A 22,595-nucleotide genomic window follows, 5' to 3' on the forward strand; every position below is an offset into this window, starting at 1 on the left:
AATCAAAATCACGCTAACAAAAGACGGCCAAAGTTTACTTCACTTTTAGAAAAATGCATGAAAATTCCTTTAGAATCGAAAGCCACGTTCAGTTTCCGCCACATAATTCTCGCCGTACTGACTTACAGACTTCCTTTGCACCATATTCTCGGCGATAGCATCTCCGCAAGTATTTGAGGTATATTTATGGGCACATAAACCTATTTAGCGTAGTTACCGGGGATTTATTACGCCCAGATAAGAAGTACACGGGTAAAAACACAATGCGCGCTCGGATTTCTTACATTTGTAAGACTGCAGCTTTCCGCTGGGTCTTCACTTGAACACATGCTCGCTGTTTTATAAATCTATCCTAATTTCATGTCTCTAAGACCGCGGTTTAGGCTGCGCGTAGACATAAAGGTAGAGACATGAGGAGGGTGTGTTCTTTGTAAAGAGTACCCACTAAGAAAGGATTTTTCGAAATTGCACCCCGGGTTTGAAATTTATGTAGTCCACGTGGACGAAGTCGCGAGCATACGCTACATTTAATCAAATAAGAACTAATTAAAATTCATCTTATAAAAACTGTCAGATTTTGGTTTTTTTTAAATCCCGTCGCAAGTCTTTGTTTTTCCTGAAAAAAAAAACATAATATACCCGTCTTCTGAATGCAAGCCATATCTGTACCTTTCGACAAAATCGTTAAACAGGTGGGCCATTAAAATAACTATTTACTCACTTATCTGTGAAAATAACTGTTCGAGCAAGTATTTGCGTGAAAACCCAGCTTAAAATTTATAAAGGTGCATTAAGTTACCGTGTATAGTGTAGTTTGTTATTCGTACTCCGTGATAAATGACTATATTATGTAGGTTAAAGATAAATCGTTTGAATGCGAAAAAGTTTCGCCTTTTGGTCGACAGGTTAGTTATGTTAGTTGGAACTTTGGAGTTTGGACGTTAGTTAACTTTGTTTGTTACCTCTTCTTTTCATTAGCCGTTGATCACGTCATCAACATCATGTCCAACGCATCGCCAGCCCACTACTGAGAGGAAGGTGATCAAGCTTATAACTTACAGGCACACGTTTACTCAAGCATGTAAGTAGGTTTTCTCACGATGTTTTCCTTGACCGCTAAACATCGACATGTACCGGAATAAATAACAAGAACATATTGTTCTTAGGTTACATACACATTTCTTTTTATTGTTACTGCAGATAAAAAAGCTAGGAGAAAAGAGTAGGTAGCTTTTCGTTATTCACTAGATCTTCTCATTCAAGCTACTTTGCCGGCCCATTGAGTCTTTAGAAGGAGGCGTCGGGGTTACCTACCTTGGTAAAGCTTTTGTACGCAAACATTTTTCTTTCTTTCTTTTCTTTATTATTCCTTATACTATTATTGCTAAATATACTTTCATCAAGGTTCTGGATGTATGATTGCGAAAGAGAGAGAAAAAGGAGTGTGGTGGAGTCATGACCTGTCTTATGAGACTTAAGTATATGCCTGGCTTATACGATTACTCGCTTTGTATAAATTGATTCTACAAGCGCTTTTTTTAGTCAACTTAGGTTCCTACTACTTCGAAAAGTTAGTCGAAAGTTGTACGTACGAAGGACGTATTTTCTTACGTTCGTCAAAAACCTTAAGCTACTGAATAATCAAAACAAAACTTTGTATATTTTAAAGATTCTAGACTTTTGTGCCGAATTTAAATCGAAAGAACCTTCGGGGTAAGCCAAGTAAGTAAACAATTATTATAGAGTTAGGTACTTCTATATTTGCTACGCATAGATTGTAGCTCTTTCGTTCACTAAATCTCCTCATTCAAACTATAGGTACTTTACTCCCTTACTTAACTTAAACTCCCTACTGAATAATCAAAACGAAACTTTGTATATTTTAAAGTTTCTAGAGCTTTGACCCGAATTTCAGTCGAACAAAACTGCGGGACAAGCTAAGTAAACAATACCAAATACAGCTAGTTCTATTGTTGTTACGCATTGTTAGATACTTAGGTAGCTTTCGTTCACTAAATCTCCTCATTCAAACTACTTTGCCGGGCGACTGAAACGCTTTAGAAGAAATTTACGGTAAAGAGGTCGCAATCGGCGCCCGTATTTCTCCCCTAATGTTACAAAAGCAACCCGAGCAACCTCCCGAGCGGACACTCGATCTCGATTGGGATTTCAATTGATTTGTCTGCTCGGGAATTAATGTGCCGTGCCCGGTTACTTCGCCGGCAAAGGTAGGGACACTCGACTGCAGATAAAAAGAGAGGAAATAGAATAGGATCTAAATGTATAATAGGAAAAGCTGACTAACTGATCTATCAATGCACAGCTCAAACTACTGGACGGATCGGGCTGAAATTTGGCATGCAGTTAGCTAATTACGATGTAGACATTTGCTAAGAAAGAACTTTAGAAAATTCGACTTCTGATGGGGTAAAATAGGGGTTTCATATTTGATTAGTCCACGCGGATGTAGTCGCGAACATACCTACGCTATAGTAGAATATAAATATTTTGCAAGTAGGTACTTTGACACCGTCAAATGCACCGACCCCTGGGTCTATTGGTTTGGAACCTTTTCCATAACCAATAACCAGTACCTAAGACAGTCGGCGGTTGCTCTTTTCAAAGATTCGTTAAACTAAATAATAAAATAACTTTGAAATAGATAATGTGCTCGGTGTATTTTATGTTCTCACCTAATCTTATGCCCGCTAAATAGCCAGGCTGATTCTTGGCGGAAAAATAAGGCAGCACTTTTTTCATCAGAAGATGCTTAAGACGTAGCTATATAATTCAGAACCCCAGAATAGGAGATCTTCTTATTATTTGTAAATTAAATTTTTAAAGATAAAATAAAAATTCAAGAATTAATATATCTCTTTTGCATAGCGGAAACCGTACTTGCATATCTATACCTACGTGCAAATGATTTGCAAATTATGTAATGTCACAGTCATCTTGTTAGACTAACCATTCAATTAACAGTCTAGTTCTACAATAATGTTCAATCAATGGCTCCAAACGGCTAGGCTCTTAATGGAATGACTAATTTAAACAGATTGTTACGGCATTTAGGTTAAATGTCTGTAACACTGATTTAGGGCAGATTGTGCCAAAATTGTTAATAGATTTTATTAATAGCTGGTTCACATTACGCCAGCATTCCAGTGCAGCAATTAATATTGTATAATATTTAAACTAGGAACCGTAATAAGCTTGCAACTCCTATGCTCCGCCTCGCGAAAGTGGGAAAGGCATTATTGTGAAAATGATTGTAATATTTTATAATAAACTATGCTATAATACTGTTTCGGGAGTTACTGAAGTACGCTGAGAGCATTACATGAATATGTCATTCAATGTTCTCAGCGTACATATTCAAAATCCTTTGATCTTTTATCGTTTTGTACCTATTTTATGTCTTTTTTTTTGTACCTTTATTTGTATTTAAATTTATTATTAATTATCTAGTTAGTGTAAGTGGCACTGCCGTTCTAATAAGATATAAAAAATAAAAAAATATATATATATATATTTTATAATATACTATAACAAAATATGTTATTATAATACAACACTTCATCCGGTGGATTTAGATTTTTTTAAATCTCGTGGAAATTGTTTGATTTTTAAAGTTTTTTTGAGCCTCGATGTTCTCAACGGTTAAAGGAGCGGACTGAAAACCGAAAGGTCGCCGATTCTAACCCCACCCGTTGCATTGTTGTCGTACCTATTCCTAGCACAAGCTTTACGCTTAATTGGAGGAGAAATGGGAATATTAAGCAGCATGATAAACTTGGCTAATATTCTTTTAAAAAAAGTAAATAGAAGAGTGATACGGACATAAGTCCGTATCACTCTTCGGAATGCAAGCTATCTCTGTACCTTGCTGATGGGATATGAAGAAATAATAGACAGAACGACACATATTTTTGCATTCATAATATTAGTATGGAAATATGGATTTAGGTAGGTAAGTACTATTTTGCTATTTAACTTTATTTTTCATCTTATTTGAGGACGATTGTACATTGCAAAAGACAAAGTTTATGTATTTTATTGCATTAATTAAGGATAGCCCGCTGCCCGCTGGCTTACTCTTTTTAGGTCCTGTACCCAAACGATCTAAATTCTGATGCAGAAACAAAATAATATTTTATGTATACTTAGGTACAAAGTAGTAGGTATTGGTATTAAAAAGTATTGTATCCACAATTAATTAAATAGAGATTATAAATTGTATGGGAATCTTGCCTTTTGTGTGTACTTTTATTAATTTTAATAGATTTTCATGATATATCTAGGTGACCGAATAAAATATTATATTATCACTTAATAAAAAATATTATTTTATACCTCCGTAGGTAGGTCATTTGCTAGATGAAGAGATAAGAAATTAACTGGAATATCATAAGATATTCCAGTTAATTTCTTATCTCTTCTAAAAAAAAATATTCTAATTATTATTATTATTCTAAAAATTATTGAAATATCGTATTCCTAAGAAGCTGTGGTAGCCTAGTGGTTAGGACGTCCGCCTTCCAATCGGAGGTCGGGGGTTCGATCCCGGGCACGCACCTCTAACTTTTCGGAGTTATGTGCGTTTTTAAGTAATTAAAATATCACTTGCTTTAACGGTGAAGGAAAACATCGTGAGGAAACCTGCATGCCTGAGAGTTCTCCATAATGTTCTCAAAGGTGTGTGAAGCCTGCCAATCCGCACTTGGCCAGCGTGGTAGACTATGGCCAAACCCCTTCTCACTCTGAGAGGAGACCCGTGCTCTGTAGTGAGCCGGCGATGGGTTGATCATGATGATGATGATTCCTAAGAATCTAATTTGACATTGACTAGGTAGAATAATCAAAAGTTTGTTGTTTGTATGATTGTTGGGATGAATACCTACCTACTGGATAATTTTTTTTTTTAAATTACCAACATAAAGAATGTTTAACAAATCCAATTTAGACAGCAAAAAACCACAAAGGTTTAAAAAGTGTGTCATTCCGTCTACTTCTTAATACATAATAATAATAATAGTGTTTCTATAAACAATATAAATTGTTTATAGAAACCCTCATTAAATATTAGGTATTGTTCGAAACTCTAGGTATTTAGATCAGTCTCAATCAGTGTCTTGGCCTCATAAGAGTTCATGACATCATACCAATATTATAAATGCGAAAGTGTGTTTGTTTGTTGATTTGTCCTTTAATCACGCCGCAACAAAGCAACTGATCAGCGTGATTTTTGCGTGGATAGAGTTAAGGACTTGGGGAGTGACATAGGCTACTTTTTATGCCGGAAAATCAAAGAGTTCCCACACGGGCACGGGGCAATAGGTATACACTTCAGTTTCTGTCTAAATCTAAACATATAAAAGGAAAAGGTGACTGACTGACTGACTGATCTATCAACATCATCACAACATCGCACAGCTCAAACTACTGAACGGATCGGGCTGAAATTTGGCATGCAGGTAGGTATTATGACGTAGGCATCCGCTAAGAAAGGATTTTTGAAAATTCAACCCCTAAGGGGATGAAATAGGAGTTTGAAATTTGTATAGTCCACGCGGACGAAGTCGCGAGCATAAGCTAGTAAAGACTAAAAAAAGAAAATGTAGATACTAGGTAAGTACCTGCTAATATCGGCTAAAAATACTAATCCAGAATTCTAATTCCACGATATCTCCCAATCTGCCCCGAAAACAAATTGTCAGGGCGCAGCCTGACACAATTTCCATGAAGGAAAATAATGAAATCAAATTTTCCTTATAATGAACAAAATAAAAACTTCATCTAGACGTTATGAATTCATAAAACGTTCCTCGCAAGGCCATTTCATTTGCCCCGGAGCTTATTTTCTTCGAAATAATTATACGGGCGAGAATTCCGCTCGGACACTCTAATTTCTCGTGCGCTAAATTAGGACTTTAAAAGTCATCGCGTCGAGCTGCGCTTCTTATCCAGTTTCGTACATTAATTATTTTTCCATTCGCTTACTAATAATTTAGTCTTGTGTAGTAATCTAAGGGTCCATTCAGATGGACTACACTACAACCACATTTTTAGGGTTCCGTACCTCAAAAGGAAAAAAGGAGCCCTTATAGGATCACTTTGTTGTCTGTCTGTCTGTCTGTCTATGGTGTCTGTCAAGAAACCTACAGGGTACTTCCCGTTGACCTGAATCTTGAAATTTGGCAGGTAGGTAGGTCTTATAGCAGAAATAAGGGGGAAAATCTGAAAACCGTAAAGTTCTGGTTACTTTTTGATCATAATCACAATAGTAAAAAGGTCATCTCTTGGACTAGCATACAAGCTAAAAAACTGGTTACTGCGTGCACACGCGCCTTTTAAAAATGAACAAAATGACATCAAAAACAAAAATTGTACAAAATGATTTAGCGTATTTTGCATGAGCGACGACTAATTAGGTAAGTATACCTGCCGCAGCGCGTCCGTCAATGATTTAGTTCCGTGTGTTTTCACACTGCTTTACTTATATTACTTGGCTCATTGCTTTACATCTGTCAAATCTCGAGAGGTATTTACCGCCTGCTTATAACTGAAGTTTAAGCCAGGCCGTAGTTTATAGCAAGAAGTAAGTCCTAAGGCTAAGGATGATTGTAAAACGTTAAGTGAAATGAAACTCTGGAAATTTCTTATTTCCTTTATTACATAGCTACTTCTTTTGAGGAACAGTGTAGTTTAAAAATGTAATATCATTGTACAAGTAAAATATATTTATTTCTCACACTGCGAAATTTCACCGTGCGAACCGTGCGTTCAACCCCCCCCCCCCCCCCCTCCCCCCCTCACAATCTACGGTTACTTATTAGTGCAATCAACCAATCAACGTCGATTGACCTTTCAAAAGCGAGTTAACTTTAACCGACTTATATTTCTCTACGTGGTACGCTAACCGACAGCCTGCGGTTACCGTAATGCCCCAATATTTCCCTATTTCTACGCCCGCGTACGAGCGGCTAAATGACCAACTGGTCAAATAGCAGCCTCACTTTATCATACAAAATTGCCGCTTATTCGCGCACTCAATGTTGAATGATGAACTGAGGCCTGTATTTGACCGTCCGCGTCGTCGGTCATTTAATAGCCAGTGTGTTTTAACCCTAAGGTTACTTATTAGTGCAATCAACGTGGATTGACCTTTCAAAAGCGAGTTAACTTTAACCGACCTATATTTCTCTACGTGGTACGCTAACCGACAGTCTGTGGTTGCCGTAATGGCCCAATATTTCCCTTTCAAAAAGCGCACACAACAACCCCGTGAAACTATAAAAAAAACACGCGATCCACGAATGCACGTAATAGTCTAAGAGCGCACGGCATTTATCGCTCAATCAATCAATAATTCTTTTTTTTAAAGAAAGAATCCTCTTTCCTCTCCAACTAAGCGTCAAGCTTGTGCTAGGAGTAGGTACGACAATAGTGCAACGGGCGGGGTTTGAACCGTCGACCTTTCGGTTTTCAGTCTACTGCTCTACCCGTCGAGCTATTGAGGCTTATAATTGTTTAAGGTTGCCTGCCTGTCGGTATTCTACATTCAAATAATATATAAAAGGAAAAGTTGACTGACTATCAAAGCACAGCTCAAACTACTGGACGGATCGGGCTGAAATTTGGCATGCAGATAGCTATTATGAGGCATCCGCTAAGAATTTTTGAAAATTAAACCCCTAAAGGGGTGAAATAGGGGTTTGAAATTATTGAAAGTTGCGAGCATAAGCTAGTTATATAATATTTAGGAGAGTGTGCTAGTGAACTATTTGATCTTGTTTATCACACACGCTTTTCTACTTAATACTAGCTGACCCACCCCGGCTTCACTCGGGGGGTAGAAAATCGAGGTGAGTGTTAAATTTCCGAAAATCCTGGAATACGTATTTCTTCATTTGTGAACGACAACCCAAATACCAATTTTCATGCAAATAACTTGAAAAATTACGGACTTTCATACAAACTTTCATTCCCTATTTAACCCACTTAGGGGTGGAATTTCGAAAAATCTTGTTTTAGTGGATAACTACTCTTTACAAAGAACACACCCTCAAAATTTCATGTCTCCAGGACCAGCGGCTTACGCTGTGCGTTGATATATAAGTCAGTCAGTCAGTCAGTCAGGACTTTGAATTTTATATACTAGGTATATAATAAAAGAGATTAGTATGATTGTTTAAAGATAGTATCGCTTGATGAAGATAAAAATTCAAACCATCAAATACCTACCCACCATTGAGCTGAGGCCTCAATTGTTCATCCGCGTTGTTTATGAAAGAATCCGCAGAATTTCAGGTTTTCGCCGCCCTATTGTGGCAATTTCCCGGAAAATGGCGGCGTTAATCACAAACGATTGTTTTCCATTCGTACCGGAAATTAAAGGTAGCGTCTGTATGCAACAGTTTATTAGAGAGCGGGACTTTTTTCATTTATAAATGACATGGTTTACAAAAAAGGAAAAGTATCATCCGACTAATATTATAAAAGTGGTGATAGCCGAGTGGTTATGACGTCAGCCTTCTTTTCCGGAAGTCGGGGGTTCGATCCCGGGCACCTCTATCTTTTCAGAGTAAGGTGCGTTCTAAGCAATAGGGTCTTGGACTGTCGTAATAACATGTGATTTTTTGTATAGCGGTAGTTTATGTAGAATTCATTAACTTTAAAAAAACATTATTTATTATTTATTTTTAATATGAACGTCACGCTGTACGGAAGGTGAATAATGACGTTACAATCCGTAAACGACGATTTTTTTTCAATTTTTAGGGTTCCGTACCTCAAAAGGAAAAACGGAACCCTTATATGATCACTTTGTTGTCTGTCTGTCTGTCTGTCTGTCTGTCCGTCTGTCTGTCAAGAAACCTACAGGGTACTTCCCGTTGACCTAGAGTCATGAAATTTGGCAGGTAGGTAGATCTTATAGCTGACATTTGGGGAAAAATCTGAAAACCGTGAATTTAGGGTTAGATCACATAAAAAAAAGTTAAATTGTGGTCATGAATTAATAATTAGTATTTTCAACTTTCGAAGTGAGTGACTATATCAAGTGGGGTATCATATGAAAGGTCTTCACCTGTACATTCTAAAACAGATTTTTATTTATTTTTATGTATCATAGTTTTTGAATTATCGTGCAAAATGTCGAAAAAATACGACTGTAGTACGGAGGGCATTGCGCGAGCCTGACTCGCATTTGGCCGGTTTTTTTTTTCGGGATATTCATAGCTTCTGCCGCTTGTGCGCCGTACCGTTATTTTATTTTATTTTTTATTTTATTGTTTTTTGCAATCAACAGCGATATGTACAATATAATTTTACATAATAACAGACTGAAAATAAGGCCAAATAGGATTACAATTTTTTACAGATTACTTAAATAGATATGAAATATAAATTATTTATAACAGTACGCTTGATAATTTAAACAAGCTTTACAATAATATAATAATATGAAAATATAAAAGTCAATTAACTAGTAAAAATACCTAGTAGGTGATTCACAACATATGTATGTGTGTGTGTATGTGTGAGTGTATGTGTGTCTGTGTGTGTGTGGGTGTGTGTTTGTGTGTGGGAGAGAGAGTATGCGTGAGTGCGTGCTTGTGGGTTATGATATTATGCAGATTTATGTACTATTATAGATACTAGTATAATTATTATCAGTTACATATTATTATTTTTCCGATGCAGTTTAATTATTTCCTTTTTTAATTGCATTTTGGACAGGTGAAAAAGGTCGAAGTCTGAGTAAATTTTATTATAGGTTTGCGCCAGGCGTAAAATTATGGAATTTTGGGCCTAAAAATTAAGTTATCAAAATTTTAGATTTTTAGGCGTGGTGACGCAGAGTTTAAATACCTATTAATTATATCACTATCTATAAAGATATACAAAATTTTAGAATAAGTGTTATTTACTTTACATTTTTATGAAATAACTTACAAATTGCCTAGGGTCTATCGGGTATTACGGGTATTTCGGGTTTTTCAGATTTATCAATTCCATTTACTGAGATCTTATTACCAATATTCGCTATTTGGTTGATGACTTGATTGATGTTTAACTCGCTGACATTTATGATGAACTGGAAGAGAGAATGTCCAACTACACCTTCGCCAGATGCGGGGCCAGTTTCATCAACGATTGCGGGGCCAACTGAAATGGGGCTAGATTCATCAATGATAGCAGGGCCTACTGAAATTGGGCTGTTTTCATCAATAATCACGGGCCCGACTTGAATAGGTTTGTTCTCGTCGATGATAGCAGGTCCAACTGAGATTGGTGGCTCAACTATAGCAGGTCCAACATGAACAGGGCTTTCCTCTTCGATGATAGCAGGTCCAACTGAGATTGGTGGCTCAACTATAGCAGGTCCAACATGAACAGGGCCTTCTTCTTCAACGATAGCAGGTCCAACATGAACAGGGCCTTCCTCTTCGATGATAGCAGGTCCAACTGGGATTGGTGGTTTAACTATGGCAGGGCCAACGTGAACAGGGCTTTCTTCTTCAATGATAGCAGGTCCAATGGAAATACGACTTAAGGGATTAGCAAAGGCCACGCTGACAAAAGCGACGGTAAGGAGGAACAGTTTCATCTCTAACCTGGGAGATTATAATGAAATGAATAACAATATAATGATTATGTATATGTACATACTATTAATTAATCTCTTTGTATTGATTTAAATGCATTTAAGTATTGTTATTTTATATTTTTACTAACTAAACCTTCCTCGACTTTGCCCGGATTTTGAAAACTCTTTTTGAAATCCGGTCTAGGGTTTACAGAGAATCTACATGTAAAATGTCAAGATCCTAGAGCCAGTGGATTGAGCTGTACATTAATAGGTCAGTCAGTTAGTATCTCCTTATGTAATGAATGTATAGGTAAATATATACCGTATCGCAATAAGCTAGTCAAGTCAAGAGTGAATAGGCATCTTCTAGGCAAGCGCGCTCACTAGGTCTAATTGCAGCCGAGCGCTAGTCCATAAATTGAAAAAAAGCGGAATACTCTAAAATAGTAAATATCGGTTTAGTAATCACTTGTTCTTTTTAACAAACTATAATTTAAAGTAAAGTAAAAAAACTTGATTTGAAATTATAATTTATAAAATGACATTATAATTATTGTGTTAAATTAATTGTCTCACCCTACCTTTTATAATATTGCGTTAGTTATGAATTAAAAAATCAAACTATTTTTGTCTTGAAAGAGTTTGTACCTTTTATTTGTTTGTTTATCTTTTCGGTTATAAATAATTCATAAGCATTTGTTGTCCGTATTATTGTTTTTATCATTAAATCAATAAATTATAAAGATTTGCTTAAGACATTTATCGCCCTGTCCGCTTGGTTATGCAGGCCAAGTTGCGTAAAATTTACATTAAGTATATAGGTATTATATAACGAATACGTATATGTAAAGGTATAACGTAGGTTAAAGAAAAGATATAAGTATCTTTTCTTTAACCTACGTTATATCCATTTAACATCGATTGGGTGCATATTTGTCATTTAGGTGGTTAGGTTTAGGATAGGTTTGGATGTATGTTACTCAATCATGCAAAAACGGCTGAACGGATTTGGATTAAATTTGGAATGGAGATAGATTATACCCTAAATTAACACATAGGCTACTTTTTATACCGGAAAATTAAAGAGTTCTAACATTTTGAAAAATGTGAATCCACGCGGACAAAGTCGCGGGAATAAGTTTTACAGTGCAATAGTTAAACACTTTTGTAGAGTACTTGGTAAGAAAGATTACAAATTGAAATTTGAAAACAATAAATTACCTTTGTTGTTAAGACTGATAAGACAGCGATAAAACGTTACATAGGCATGACTGACAGAGATGACGCTATACGAAGCCGGAGCTGCCTATTCTATCTCTTTCTAAAGTTGATGTATATACCTATGTACCTACCTACTTCAACTTTTTTTTTGGATTCTGCTTCAAACAAAATGTGGTCCAAGCGGTTTTATATGTGCCTTCGTCTCTTTTTACAAAGGTGTGTCACACTTTAGGTAGTATCAAAGTTATCATAGAGCATCTTTTTAAGCCACTTTTCTGGAATATAGTGCGAATAATTCCTTAAAGGTTATTTGCAGAAATGCGATAGATAAATTTTGCATCTAAAGTCTAGTCAAAGCTGTGGACTAGAACTGATCTCTGGAAACCGAGCTGGATGCGATAGGGTTGCTACTGTTTTTTTTCAGCTATTTTACTTTTATTTTATTTCTATAGTATAGAAATTGTACCCGCACCGGGTAAGCGCGAGGGCTGTTTTGGTTGCGGGGAGTCCCCACCCCGATTGCAATTTTATTGTCATTTTATATTAGAGTAACATGACAAATGCTCAAAATTTTAAATATTTATTGAATATATTAAAATTTAAATTGGGGATTCTATTAAATAAACTTAAATCTAAATTAAAAGTACTTAACAATATTAAATTAAAACATACAAACTTAAATAAACCTTACCAACTTAAAATTAAACGTCGTCAAAAAGACCGCCCTGGTTGCCCCTGAGCCAAAGGTGCCCATTAAGCTGGCAATGCTCAAAATATAATTAATTAATCTTTGCTAAATATTAACATTATAAACGGTATACTTAAATAGGGTGGTGTGACCTAGTTATTAACACCCAACTCAAAAATCGATCAACTTGAAAATTATATCGTACCACTTGCAGGGAGCTGCTGACGCCAGCATTTCGCCACACGGGGCATATATTTGTAGAAATAGCGTGAGCAATCAGTTGTTTATTTCAGCGAATTTCGCTGTTCAGTCGAACGGAACTGCATGCCTAAAGCTGGTTTTAGCTCATCTGCCTATTGCGAGGGTAGGTGTTCAGTGTTGTAAATATTCCACTAGTACTACGAATTCAGCAAAAATTGAGATTAATATTTTTGAGCTAATAAAGCTGAGATGAATAAGGTGACAGCCCTGATACTCTAACGCCATAGCACAGATTTTCAGGATTTCCGCATTGTGAGAGCAGCGGAATTTCAGCGAAAATATCAGTTCAGTTGAACGGAAAAGCGAAAATGCATGCTTAAAGCTGGTTTTAGCTCATCTGCCTATTGCGAGGGTAGGTGTTCAGTGTTGTAAATATTCCACTAGTACTACAAATTCAGCAAAAATTGAGATTAATATTTTTGAGCTAATAAAGCTGAGATGAATAAGGTGACAGCCCTGATACTCTAACGCCATAGCACAGATTTTCAGGATTTCCGCATTGTGAGAGCAGCGGAATTTCAGCGAAAATATCAGTTCAGTTGAACGGAAAAGCGAAAATGCATGCTTAAAGGTGAGCTCATCTGCCTATTGCGAGGTTTTTTTTTTTTAATGTGTTCCTTCCTTTTTTCCTCCGACATGGTGGTCGGAGACTTTTGTAAAACGGTAATATGAACGGCTTTTTTTGCCTTTTTCGGTTTACTGTAATTTATTGTTACTTGCTACACTTAAGTTTGTGCAGTTCGTTGGGGAGTGTTACATTAAAGCTACATCTTAATTTTTTTTTTTTTGCTTATAATAATCTAGTATGTACATTTTTTTTTCTTTCTTTTCTCTCTTTTTTGTTAGAGGTTGTTTACATTTCTTTTTTTTAATGCATTTTTTATACATTTAAGACATACTTCTATAATCTAGTAGCTTATTACGAGGTAAGATGTGCAGCGTTATAAATGTAAATGTTCCACTAGTACTATAAATTCAACAAACATTTAAAATCAATATTTTTGAGCTAAGGCTGTTACAGCCCTGATGCTCTAATGCCATAGCATAGATTTGCAGGATTCCCGCATTGTGAGAGCAGCGGAATTTCAGTGACAATAGTCCAGTTGAACGGAACAGCGAAAATGCATGCCTAAAGCCGGTTTAAGCTCATCTATCTATTGCGATGATAGATGTGCACTGTGCAGTGATATCGATGTTTCACTAGATGAGGCGCTTCATAGTAACAACATGCTCTAACGAACATCGGTGTCCGCACTGCTGTCAATCGTACGGTCTACTTAATCCGCAGTCCGTTTCTACGAACATATTGTACGATAAGTTAGATTTTTTTTATTCAGATCATAGACGGATTAAATGTCGAGAGCGCCCTAGGCAAGCACCTCATAGGCGCCCCTCTAGCAGCCAGATTATTAAAAAAATTACTAACTTCGAAAGAAAGATAAATCGTATATAGTCATACAGGTTGCGATGGGAATCGGGGTATGAGGCGGGGAGACGCCCCGCACACCCACGCTCACCCGCACCGGGTTAGTGCGGGGGTTATGTGGGTGTGGGAGGCGTTTCCTCCTTGATTGTCATCTCGACTTGTCGTGTATGGTACTTGCAAAGCTGGTAGTTGGTATTAGAAGAAGCGGTCATTCCAAGATTTTGCATAGAAACGACGATATCTCAAGCGCAGAATCACTAATTCAACTCTACATGATGGCGCGCGCCCCTGCGTAACCTCGCGCCCCTAGGCACGTGCCTAGTTTTCCTTTAGGAATCCACTTCTGATTCTGATACAAGTTACCACCTCATCTGATGGTAAATGACGATGCAGTCTAATATGGAAGCGTGCTAATCTGGAAGGGGTATGGCAGTTTTTAGTAAACCCATGCCCCTTTGGTTTCTACACGGCATCGTACCGGAACGCTAAATCGCTTGGTGGCACGGCTTTGCCGGTAGGGTGGTAACTAACCAGACCAGCCCGAAAATTTAGAAATTATAAAACTCCAAACCCCTGCCTGGGAATCAAGCCCGGGACCACCCACTAATAAGACCACAGCGCTTAACACTGAGCCAGGGAGGTCGTCAATAACAAACAAACAAACCCCTCAACTTACAAACCTTCCAGGCCCTGTAAAGTCTGTATCTTGTTTCGCAAATTGAAATCCATGCATCGTTCGGCCCGTCACGTCTTTTGTGAAGGGCCTCTATAATCCTTCAAAGGGTCCGCATCTTAATCGGATGACATGAGAAACGAATTGGGTATGAAACTTCTTAGATAAATACCTGCTAATACCTAACCAATTAACTACTACTATAGACTCGCGCACCGAGGGTTTCGTACTTGGGTATTTTTTAGACATTTTGCACGATAAATAAAAAACGATTAAGCATAAAAATAAATAAAAATCTGTTTTAGAATGTACAGATTCATTTGTTCATCAACAAATAGTATTTTTAATTTTAAAAGTAAGATAACTATTCCAAGTGGGGTATGATATGAAAGGTGAAGACCTGTGCATTCTAAAACAGACTAATGTCTGCTATAAGACCTACCTAACTGCCAAATTTCATGATTGTAGGTCAACGGGAAGTATCCTGTAGAGTGTAGGTTCTTGGCAGACCGACAGACCGACAGACAGACAGACAGACAGACAGACAACAAAGTGATCCTATAAGTGTTCCGTTTTTCCTTTTGAGGTACGGAACCCTAAAAATGAAAATCAGAAAATCAACCTCCACGTGGATAAAGTCACGGGTGTTATAAGCAATCAAAATAAAGCTTCTATAATGGTCCTTCAGAATTTTTATCTGTAATATTGAATTTCTTTAGTAAAATATCGCAGGATTTCGCCTTCACGACGGCCTATATAAAACAAATATCCCAGCTACCTATTCGGGGTGATTTCACGGTTATTTTCCTTTAGCTGACAAAGTCAAGTCTCAGAATTTAGACCCGTGTCGGGGACAATAATCGTATTTATGATTCCATTTTATTAGGATCTTTGTAACTTTCCGTATAACGTTACTGGCAGGGATTTAGATGAGTTTTTGATATTTTATTGACATACCTATAGTCCGTGACAGGTTGAGATGGCAATCGGGGTATGAGGCGGGGGGGGGGGGGGGGACGTCCCGCACACCCGCACGTCACCCGCGCTCACCGACACTGGATTAGCGCGGGGGCTGTGCGATTGTGCGGGCCGTTCCGTCACCGATTGCCATTTCGACCTGTCGCGTAGGTACTATAGGCGATATTTATCATCATCATCAACCCATCGTGTAATGAATGGTCCGTGAAAAGCTAACAGATAGAGGGTCAGAAACAATTTCGCATTTACATATAAATTAAGTAAGTACAAGTATTAGGCCCGTAAATAAAGCCGTTTTTTTGGTCAACCTCGGACTAAACATGTGTATTCGCTTCTTCGGCCTACGAAAATATGATCATGTATCAGAGTTCCGTGCTAAACTAAAGTGGCTGCCAGTATCTCGGCGGAGGGAGATGCACGCTTTGTCGCTCCTATATCGTATTCTGTACTACCCTCAAACACCATCATACTTAAAAGAACGGTTTTCCTATCTTGGTGAGAACCATCAGTTCTCCCTCCGCTCCAGCACCGACAATAAGCTTATGACTCCACACAGCTGCACGGTATACTATGGTAACTCTTTCACCACTAACAGTGTCAAACTCTGGAATTCTCTCCCAGCTGAAATACGTCAGGCGAAATCCTTAAACACCTTCAAAAATCGTTTGAAGAACTATTATTTATCTATGTAAACAGAATTATGTAGTATATTATAGAGATATGTATATAGGTATATATATTTATATATATTTGTGTATTATTAGAATGTACTGTGTATGTAGTCTAATATGTGTCTAATTTATAACAATATAATACCTATATCTAGGGCCATTTTCGGCTGCCGCACCAACCCGTGCTTTCGTGATTCCTTTCGTCAAAGGTTGCCTGGAAGAGATCGCTTTAGCGATAAGGCCGCCTTTGCATGCTACATCTATTAGATTAAGATCCTGTATTGTGTTTTTTCAATGTTTACTTTGTGTTGTGTGCAATAAAGTGTAAATAAAAAAAAAATCCGATCCAATTTTATTTTATTTTTAGGTAAAGGGTCACTTAATGACCATATACCCTATGACTTATATTTGTGTTGATTAAGATACCTTATAGCACTAGAAGTTCTTACACTTTCATTTAACCCGTGCCAAAACATAATTTAAGCATAAAAACATGCATAAGTAGACACCTAAATAAAATTAAACGTATTTTGATTATTTAAGTTTATTATTTTCCCAATCGAGTAACATAAAACAACATTCTAAATCCGATCCTTTGAACAAAAAGTAGGTACCTATAATCGTGGTTCGCGTGGATTGCAAACTTCTTTGGTTTAATGAAGAGTTTATAATTACTTTTGTGGGAACTTTTCACCGGGGAAATATCAATTTTCTTTCCCTCATTACTCGGGATTAGAGTTGGACCATCATAGATCTTTTATCGTTTTGTATTTTATGTCTTTTTTCTTGTACCTTTATTTGTATTTAAATTTATTATTAATCATCTAGTTAGTGTAAGTGGCACTGCCGTTCTAATTAGATATTAAAAAATAAAATAAAAATAGATAGCATGTGAAAAAAAATTTCATATTGTGTAACACTTGCTAATTCACTTAAATTGCCCAGCCTGTGCATAACACGACGCAAAAACTCACAGTTTGAAAATTATTAGATTACTAGATGATGCCCGCGACTTCGTCCGCGTGGATTTAGGTTTTTTTTAATCCCGTGGGAACTCTTTGATTTTCCGGGATAAAGAGTAGCCTATGTCCTTCCCCGGGATGCAAGCTATCTCTCTACCAAATTTCATCAAAATCGGTTGAACGGATGGGCCGTGAACAACTAGCAGACAGACATACAGACATACAGACAGACACACTTTCGCATTTATAATATTCATCATCATCATCATCATCATCATCATCATCGTGATCAACCCATCGCCCGCCGGCTCACTACAGAACACGGGTCTCCTCTCAGAGTAAGAAGGGTTTTGGCCATAGTCTACCACGCTGGTCATATGCGGATTGGTAGACTTCACACGCCTTTGAGAACATTATGGAGAACTCTGAGGCATGCTGGTTTCCTCAGGATGTTTTCCTTCACCGTTAAAGCAAGTGATATTTAATTAATTAAAACGCACATAACTCCGAAAAGATGATTTAAAGTGAGCAGTGGTGCCCATCACTATCTAGTATCTACTCGGAATTTTCACCGCAGTATCGCTGTGAGTGGCTTAAATTACAAAACCCAATTATAAGGAGACGCACGAGTTATTAAGATAATTTTACAATGAGACTGCGTAATATCTCGAGAGAAACTTGTAAGGCGTTATCTGCCTTATCGTAGTAGCTCTACATCAGTCGTAGAAATCGAAAGCTACGTCACAGAATATTATAAATAATACTTAGTACTAACGTAGCTACGTGTCTACAAGTACCTACTACGAGTACTACGAGTACTACGATGCTGTGCTACAGACAGTAGTCTACTGCCTTGAAGCGTTGTTGTTTTTAGTCGACTTTTTAGATACCTTGCATCTCGGAGACGGAATAGGGCTACTTTAATCCCGACTACTTTCCACGAAATTTTCGAAAATCCTTAATCCACGCTGACATTCTAAATCATAATAAAAAAAACTAAAAAAAACTTTGAATTTTCCAGAACCCGGAAAATTTAGCCTTTTTACTCATATATCTGAAATCGTTAAAAAAGGGCGAATATTTTATTCACTAATTTTCCTCAAATCTCCATATTTTCACGAAAAAAATCACATGAAACGTTTCCAGAGCACGATAATATTTTCAGCGTTGAAACGTTCAGTCTCAAATCCTATTAAGTATAAAGAAAAGATCCAATTCTCCGTCGGAACACGTTAATACCTTAAGCGTGGCTGTATCCTACGTTATATAATATGTTTCAGATTTCTCTACATTTTACCTGTACTGCTCTGACTAAAGGAAAAGATAGACGGATGCCGGAAAGCAAGAGATTTCAGTAACAGGAGCCGTGTTTTAGATTTCTCAACATTTACTTATAGGTACTAAATATACATACTGCCGTACTCAGAGTCGCTTAATCGTTACTTAAGTTTAGTTAAAACGACACAGAGCATTATGACAGCATGATTATTATTATGAGAGCAGCGATTTATGTGACAGAGATATCTCTCACATAAATTTGTCTCGTTTTAACGCAATCTTAAGTAACGATTAGCGACTCTGAGTATGGCAGTAAATCACTAAACGGAAAAGATAGACGGACCCCGAGAAAGCAAGATGATTTCAACAAGAAACCGATGCGATGACCCGATCGCGTGGTATTTTGTAAATTTGAACGTTATTTATTTCTATTATTCACACATACAACCATTTTTGTTACATTCAGTGCCACAAAGACTACTGTGAATGTGTTAATACAGGTGCAGTCAATAAAACCTAAAAGAATGGGTAGATACATGTTTTATTTTTTGACGTAAAATAGAAAAATTAAGTAAGTACCTACAAATAAGTTGGAATAAGCCACTTTAAAAAAGGAAGCCGTTATTTAGTTAACATTATTAACCTCGAATGAGCCTACATTTTTTAATGGAAACTCGTAAATAATATGATTATTAACAAGTGCAAAGGGGGTTCCTTTTCCTTTAGTCAATGCATAAAAACTTTTCCTATAACACAGGATATTCTCGTATGCTAAACGTTTTTACTGACACGAATAAAAAGAGGACCGTTATATAAAAGAGTGTAAAGACTTTAAGTGCAGCCGTGTGCTTGTGTAGTGCTTTCTAGAGTAAAAAAATGAAAACACGTCATATATTTTTTATGCATCTACCTATCCATCCATATCCATACTCCCTTTCCCATATTATATTAATAGATGATGCCCGCGACTTTGTCCGCGTGGATTTAGGTTTTTTAAAAATCCCGTGGGAGCTCTTCGATTTTCCGGGATAAACAGTAGCCTATGTCTATGTCCTTCCCCGGGGTGTAAACTAACTCTGTACCAAATTTCTAAACTAAAAATTTTTGAACCAAAGCCTGAACTAAAAATTATTAAAACCGATAAAAATGATACAAGTGAAAGATCTAACTTTGGAACAATGGCGTTTCAGTGGCAGAATTACATTCTACCTACTCGTACATGCAGTCCAATAAACTCATACTTTTAGGCAAACAAATGTTATAGAGTACGAGATACGAGGTTAGGGAATTTCGGGTTGGTGAACCAACGCCGTCGAACGAGGCTGAATACTTTCTCTCGGAATGCAGGTCGGATTGAATGAGATTTAGAAACATTGCGCCGAAACCTGACTGGAATGTTGTAGGGAATACTTTTTATGGAACTTTATATAACGTGTGTTATATTATATAGTGGCAAATTAAAACTACCTGACTATTCATAAGTACTTGTAAAAAGTTTACATGAATAAAAACACATTCTATTCTATTCTAAAAAAAAATTATTAACTGGCTAACTGTCCCGCTCTAGCTTTGCACGAGTGCCATTATCTCTTACTAGCTTATGCTCGTGACTTCATCCGCGTGGACTACACAAATTTTTAACCCCTGTTTCACCCCCTTAGGGGTGGCATTTTCATAATAACTATCTGTATGCTAAATGTCAGCTGGATCCGTCCAGTAGGTAGCTTGAGTTGTGCGTTGATAGATCAGTCAGTCAGTCACCCTTTTTTCTTTCATATATTTAGACAAACCTTCTCTCAAAGACATTGCCTGTTGGAGAAAACTCGACTAAAATCTGTTCAGCATTTTTTTTAATATGAACCGGTGATCCAGCGGGGTGATTTGCTAACACAGTGTCTAATACTGAATGATAGCCACCGTGCTCATGCGACATTGATTGGTGCTACATTGCTGCTTCACTGAGTGACATTAAAATAGTTTTTCGTAGAAAACCTTGAATGGATAAAAAATAAATGTCAACTAATCTCGGTGGCTATCATTCAGTGTTAGACACTGAATCAGTAAGGCAGAAGGCTGATTTACCTTCTTTAAACTTGCTGATGAAGCCATCGTCTTCGCTATAATAGGGTTTTCCTGTGTCAAATTTGGTCAGGATCGGTTTAAGGGCTAAGCCCTGAAAAGGTAACATGCAGACAGACAAACAAGCAGTATTAATATTACACGTCTATAATATTGTAGCGCCTATTACAAAAAAATAGCAACACTTTTGTTCTGTAATTATTATTATTTTTATTAGCTTGGGACTTGCTCGGGAGTCGGGAATCGGGATAAAGATAAACAATATCTGGTAAAGAGATTTTTTTTATACTGGCTTTGAGATACAGGAAGGCGCAGGGAGCCGCTGAATTCAGGCGGCGCAAGACTGTGGCGTGTGGAACAAGACACACGCATGGTCAACAGTGGACGTCTAGCGGTTAATGATAACGATGATGAAATTATGAAAGAACTGCACATTATTTTAAACATGATTTAGCTCGTAGGTTGAACTAGGAGAATTACTTGCCGTCTACAGATTATTATTCATTGCTGCTATATAATGTGCAGTAGGTATATGTAGTACAGGAGCAGGCGACTTTGATTTTGAACTGAATTTGTGGCTATACATATTTGCGAATGGCATAACATCAGGAATTTTGGCAATGCGGGCCGGGCCGGCCGGCAGCAAGATTGAAATGTTTGCTTTCGGAATGCTCTACGGATTCGTCTGGGTGAATCGAGAGAGAACACCAAAACTTGCATGCATGTTATAGGTACCTACTTGGAACTGACTGGAAAGTCAAGGTCTTACAAAATAAGTAAGTCAGTAAGTTGGTTTTAGTTTTAATTTTTTTGCATGCCATAATATGGCTATTTGTGGTGAAACTTTAATAAATGTAACATCTGTATATACATACATACCCACATGTGCAATAAAGAATATTTGATTTGATTTGATTTGATTTGATTTGAAAATCTCTACTTTTGAGACATTTACATTTTCAGATAAAGTAAAAGTTGTCGTAAACTATTTACTTTTATCAGTAAGGACCTGTTAGAAATGTTATAAGGTACAGTCTGGAAGGCATCATGTAACCGAGTGTGAGTTATCAGTTATGGGCTGTTAATTTAATTTGATAATAATTCTACCTAAGTGCTCAGTGCTGTGTTGTTATGTATGTAGTGTTCTACTAACTCAGTGGTGCTGTTGGCTAAAGTCCACTTGTACCAGTAGAGTAGGTACCAAAAATTCAGCTAATCGTGATTGTAGCAATAATATGATCATTGTTAATCACAGTTTCATATATTTACAAAGTAGCATAAGTAATGTCAATGCGAACATTGCAAAGTACCTATAAGTAGTTAGTCAGCATGGAATTAGGAAGTAGGTACTTCGTATTTTTTTAAGTCTCACTGACTTAACCAAAGAGCTCTTTAATTTGCTTCTTTTCCTACATCCATCATGATAGCACAGTTTATTTCAGGCTGTGATGATAGTCACAGGCCACAGCAGGCCACAGCTTTATTTTCCAGGGTCAATGACCTATTGACCAATAATGAAACGTTCAGAAGCTTAATAGTTACAGAATGTTTATTTAATCAGATTTTATTAACCGTTAATTTGTGATCAGATTAATGTAAAATTGATTTAGTAATAAAGAAATATTCAATATAATTTTTTGTGAAAAGTAATCACAAAAATTGATAAGTTATGGCAATATGGTTCACACGTATTTCAGAACGTATACAAACATAACAAGTTGTCAAACAGCAAACTTGTCATTTTGTGATCAACTTCATGGTGAT

General features: G+C 37.0%; 2 protein-coding genes across 2 annotated transcripts in view; both read right to left on the reverse strand.

The window, feature by feature from the left end:
• The window catches only part of MED27 (mediator complex subunit 27), a 419,936-nt gene that overhangs the window by 335,365 nt on the left and 61,976 nt on the right, over positions 1-22,595 (reverse strand). The window lies entirely within an intron of this gene.
• LOC117989141 (fibrous sheath CABYR-binding protein-like) lies at positions 9,965-10,612 on the reverse strand. Its single transcript, XM_034976452.1, has one exon. It carries the CDS (start codon positions 10,610-10,612, stop codon positions 9,965-9,967), a length of 648 nt encoding a protein of 215 aa, XP_034832343.1.

Source organism: Maniola hyperantus, chromosome 2 (assembly GCF_902806685.2).
Source record: "Maniola hyperantus chromosome 2, iAphHyp1.2, whole genome shotgun sequence".
NCBI classification, from domain to species: Eukaryota; Metazoa; Arthropoda; class Insecta; order Lepidoptera; family Nymphalidae; genus Maniola; species Maniola hyperantus.

Coding starts and splice junctions, on each gene's coding strand:
- LOC117989141 (XM_034976452.1), bottom strand. CDS start 10,612: ATGAAACTGTTCCTCCTTACCGTCGCTTTTGTCAGCGTGGCCTTTGCT.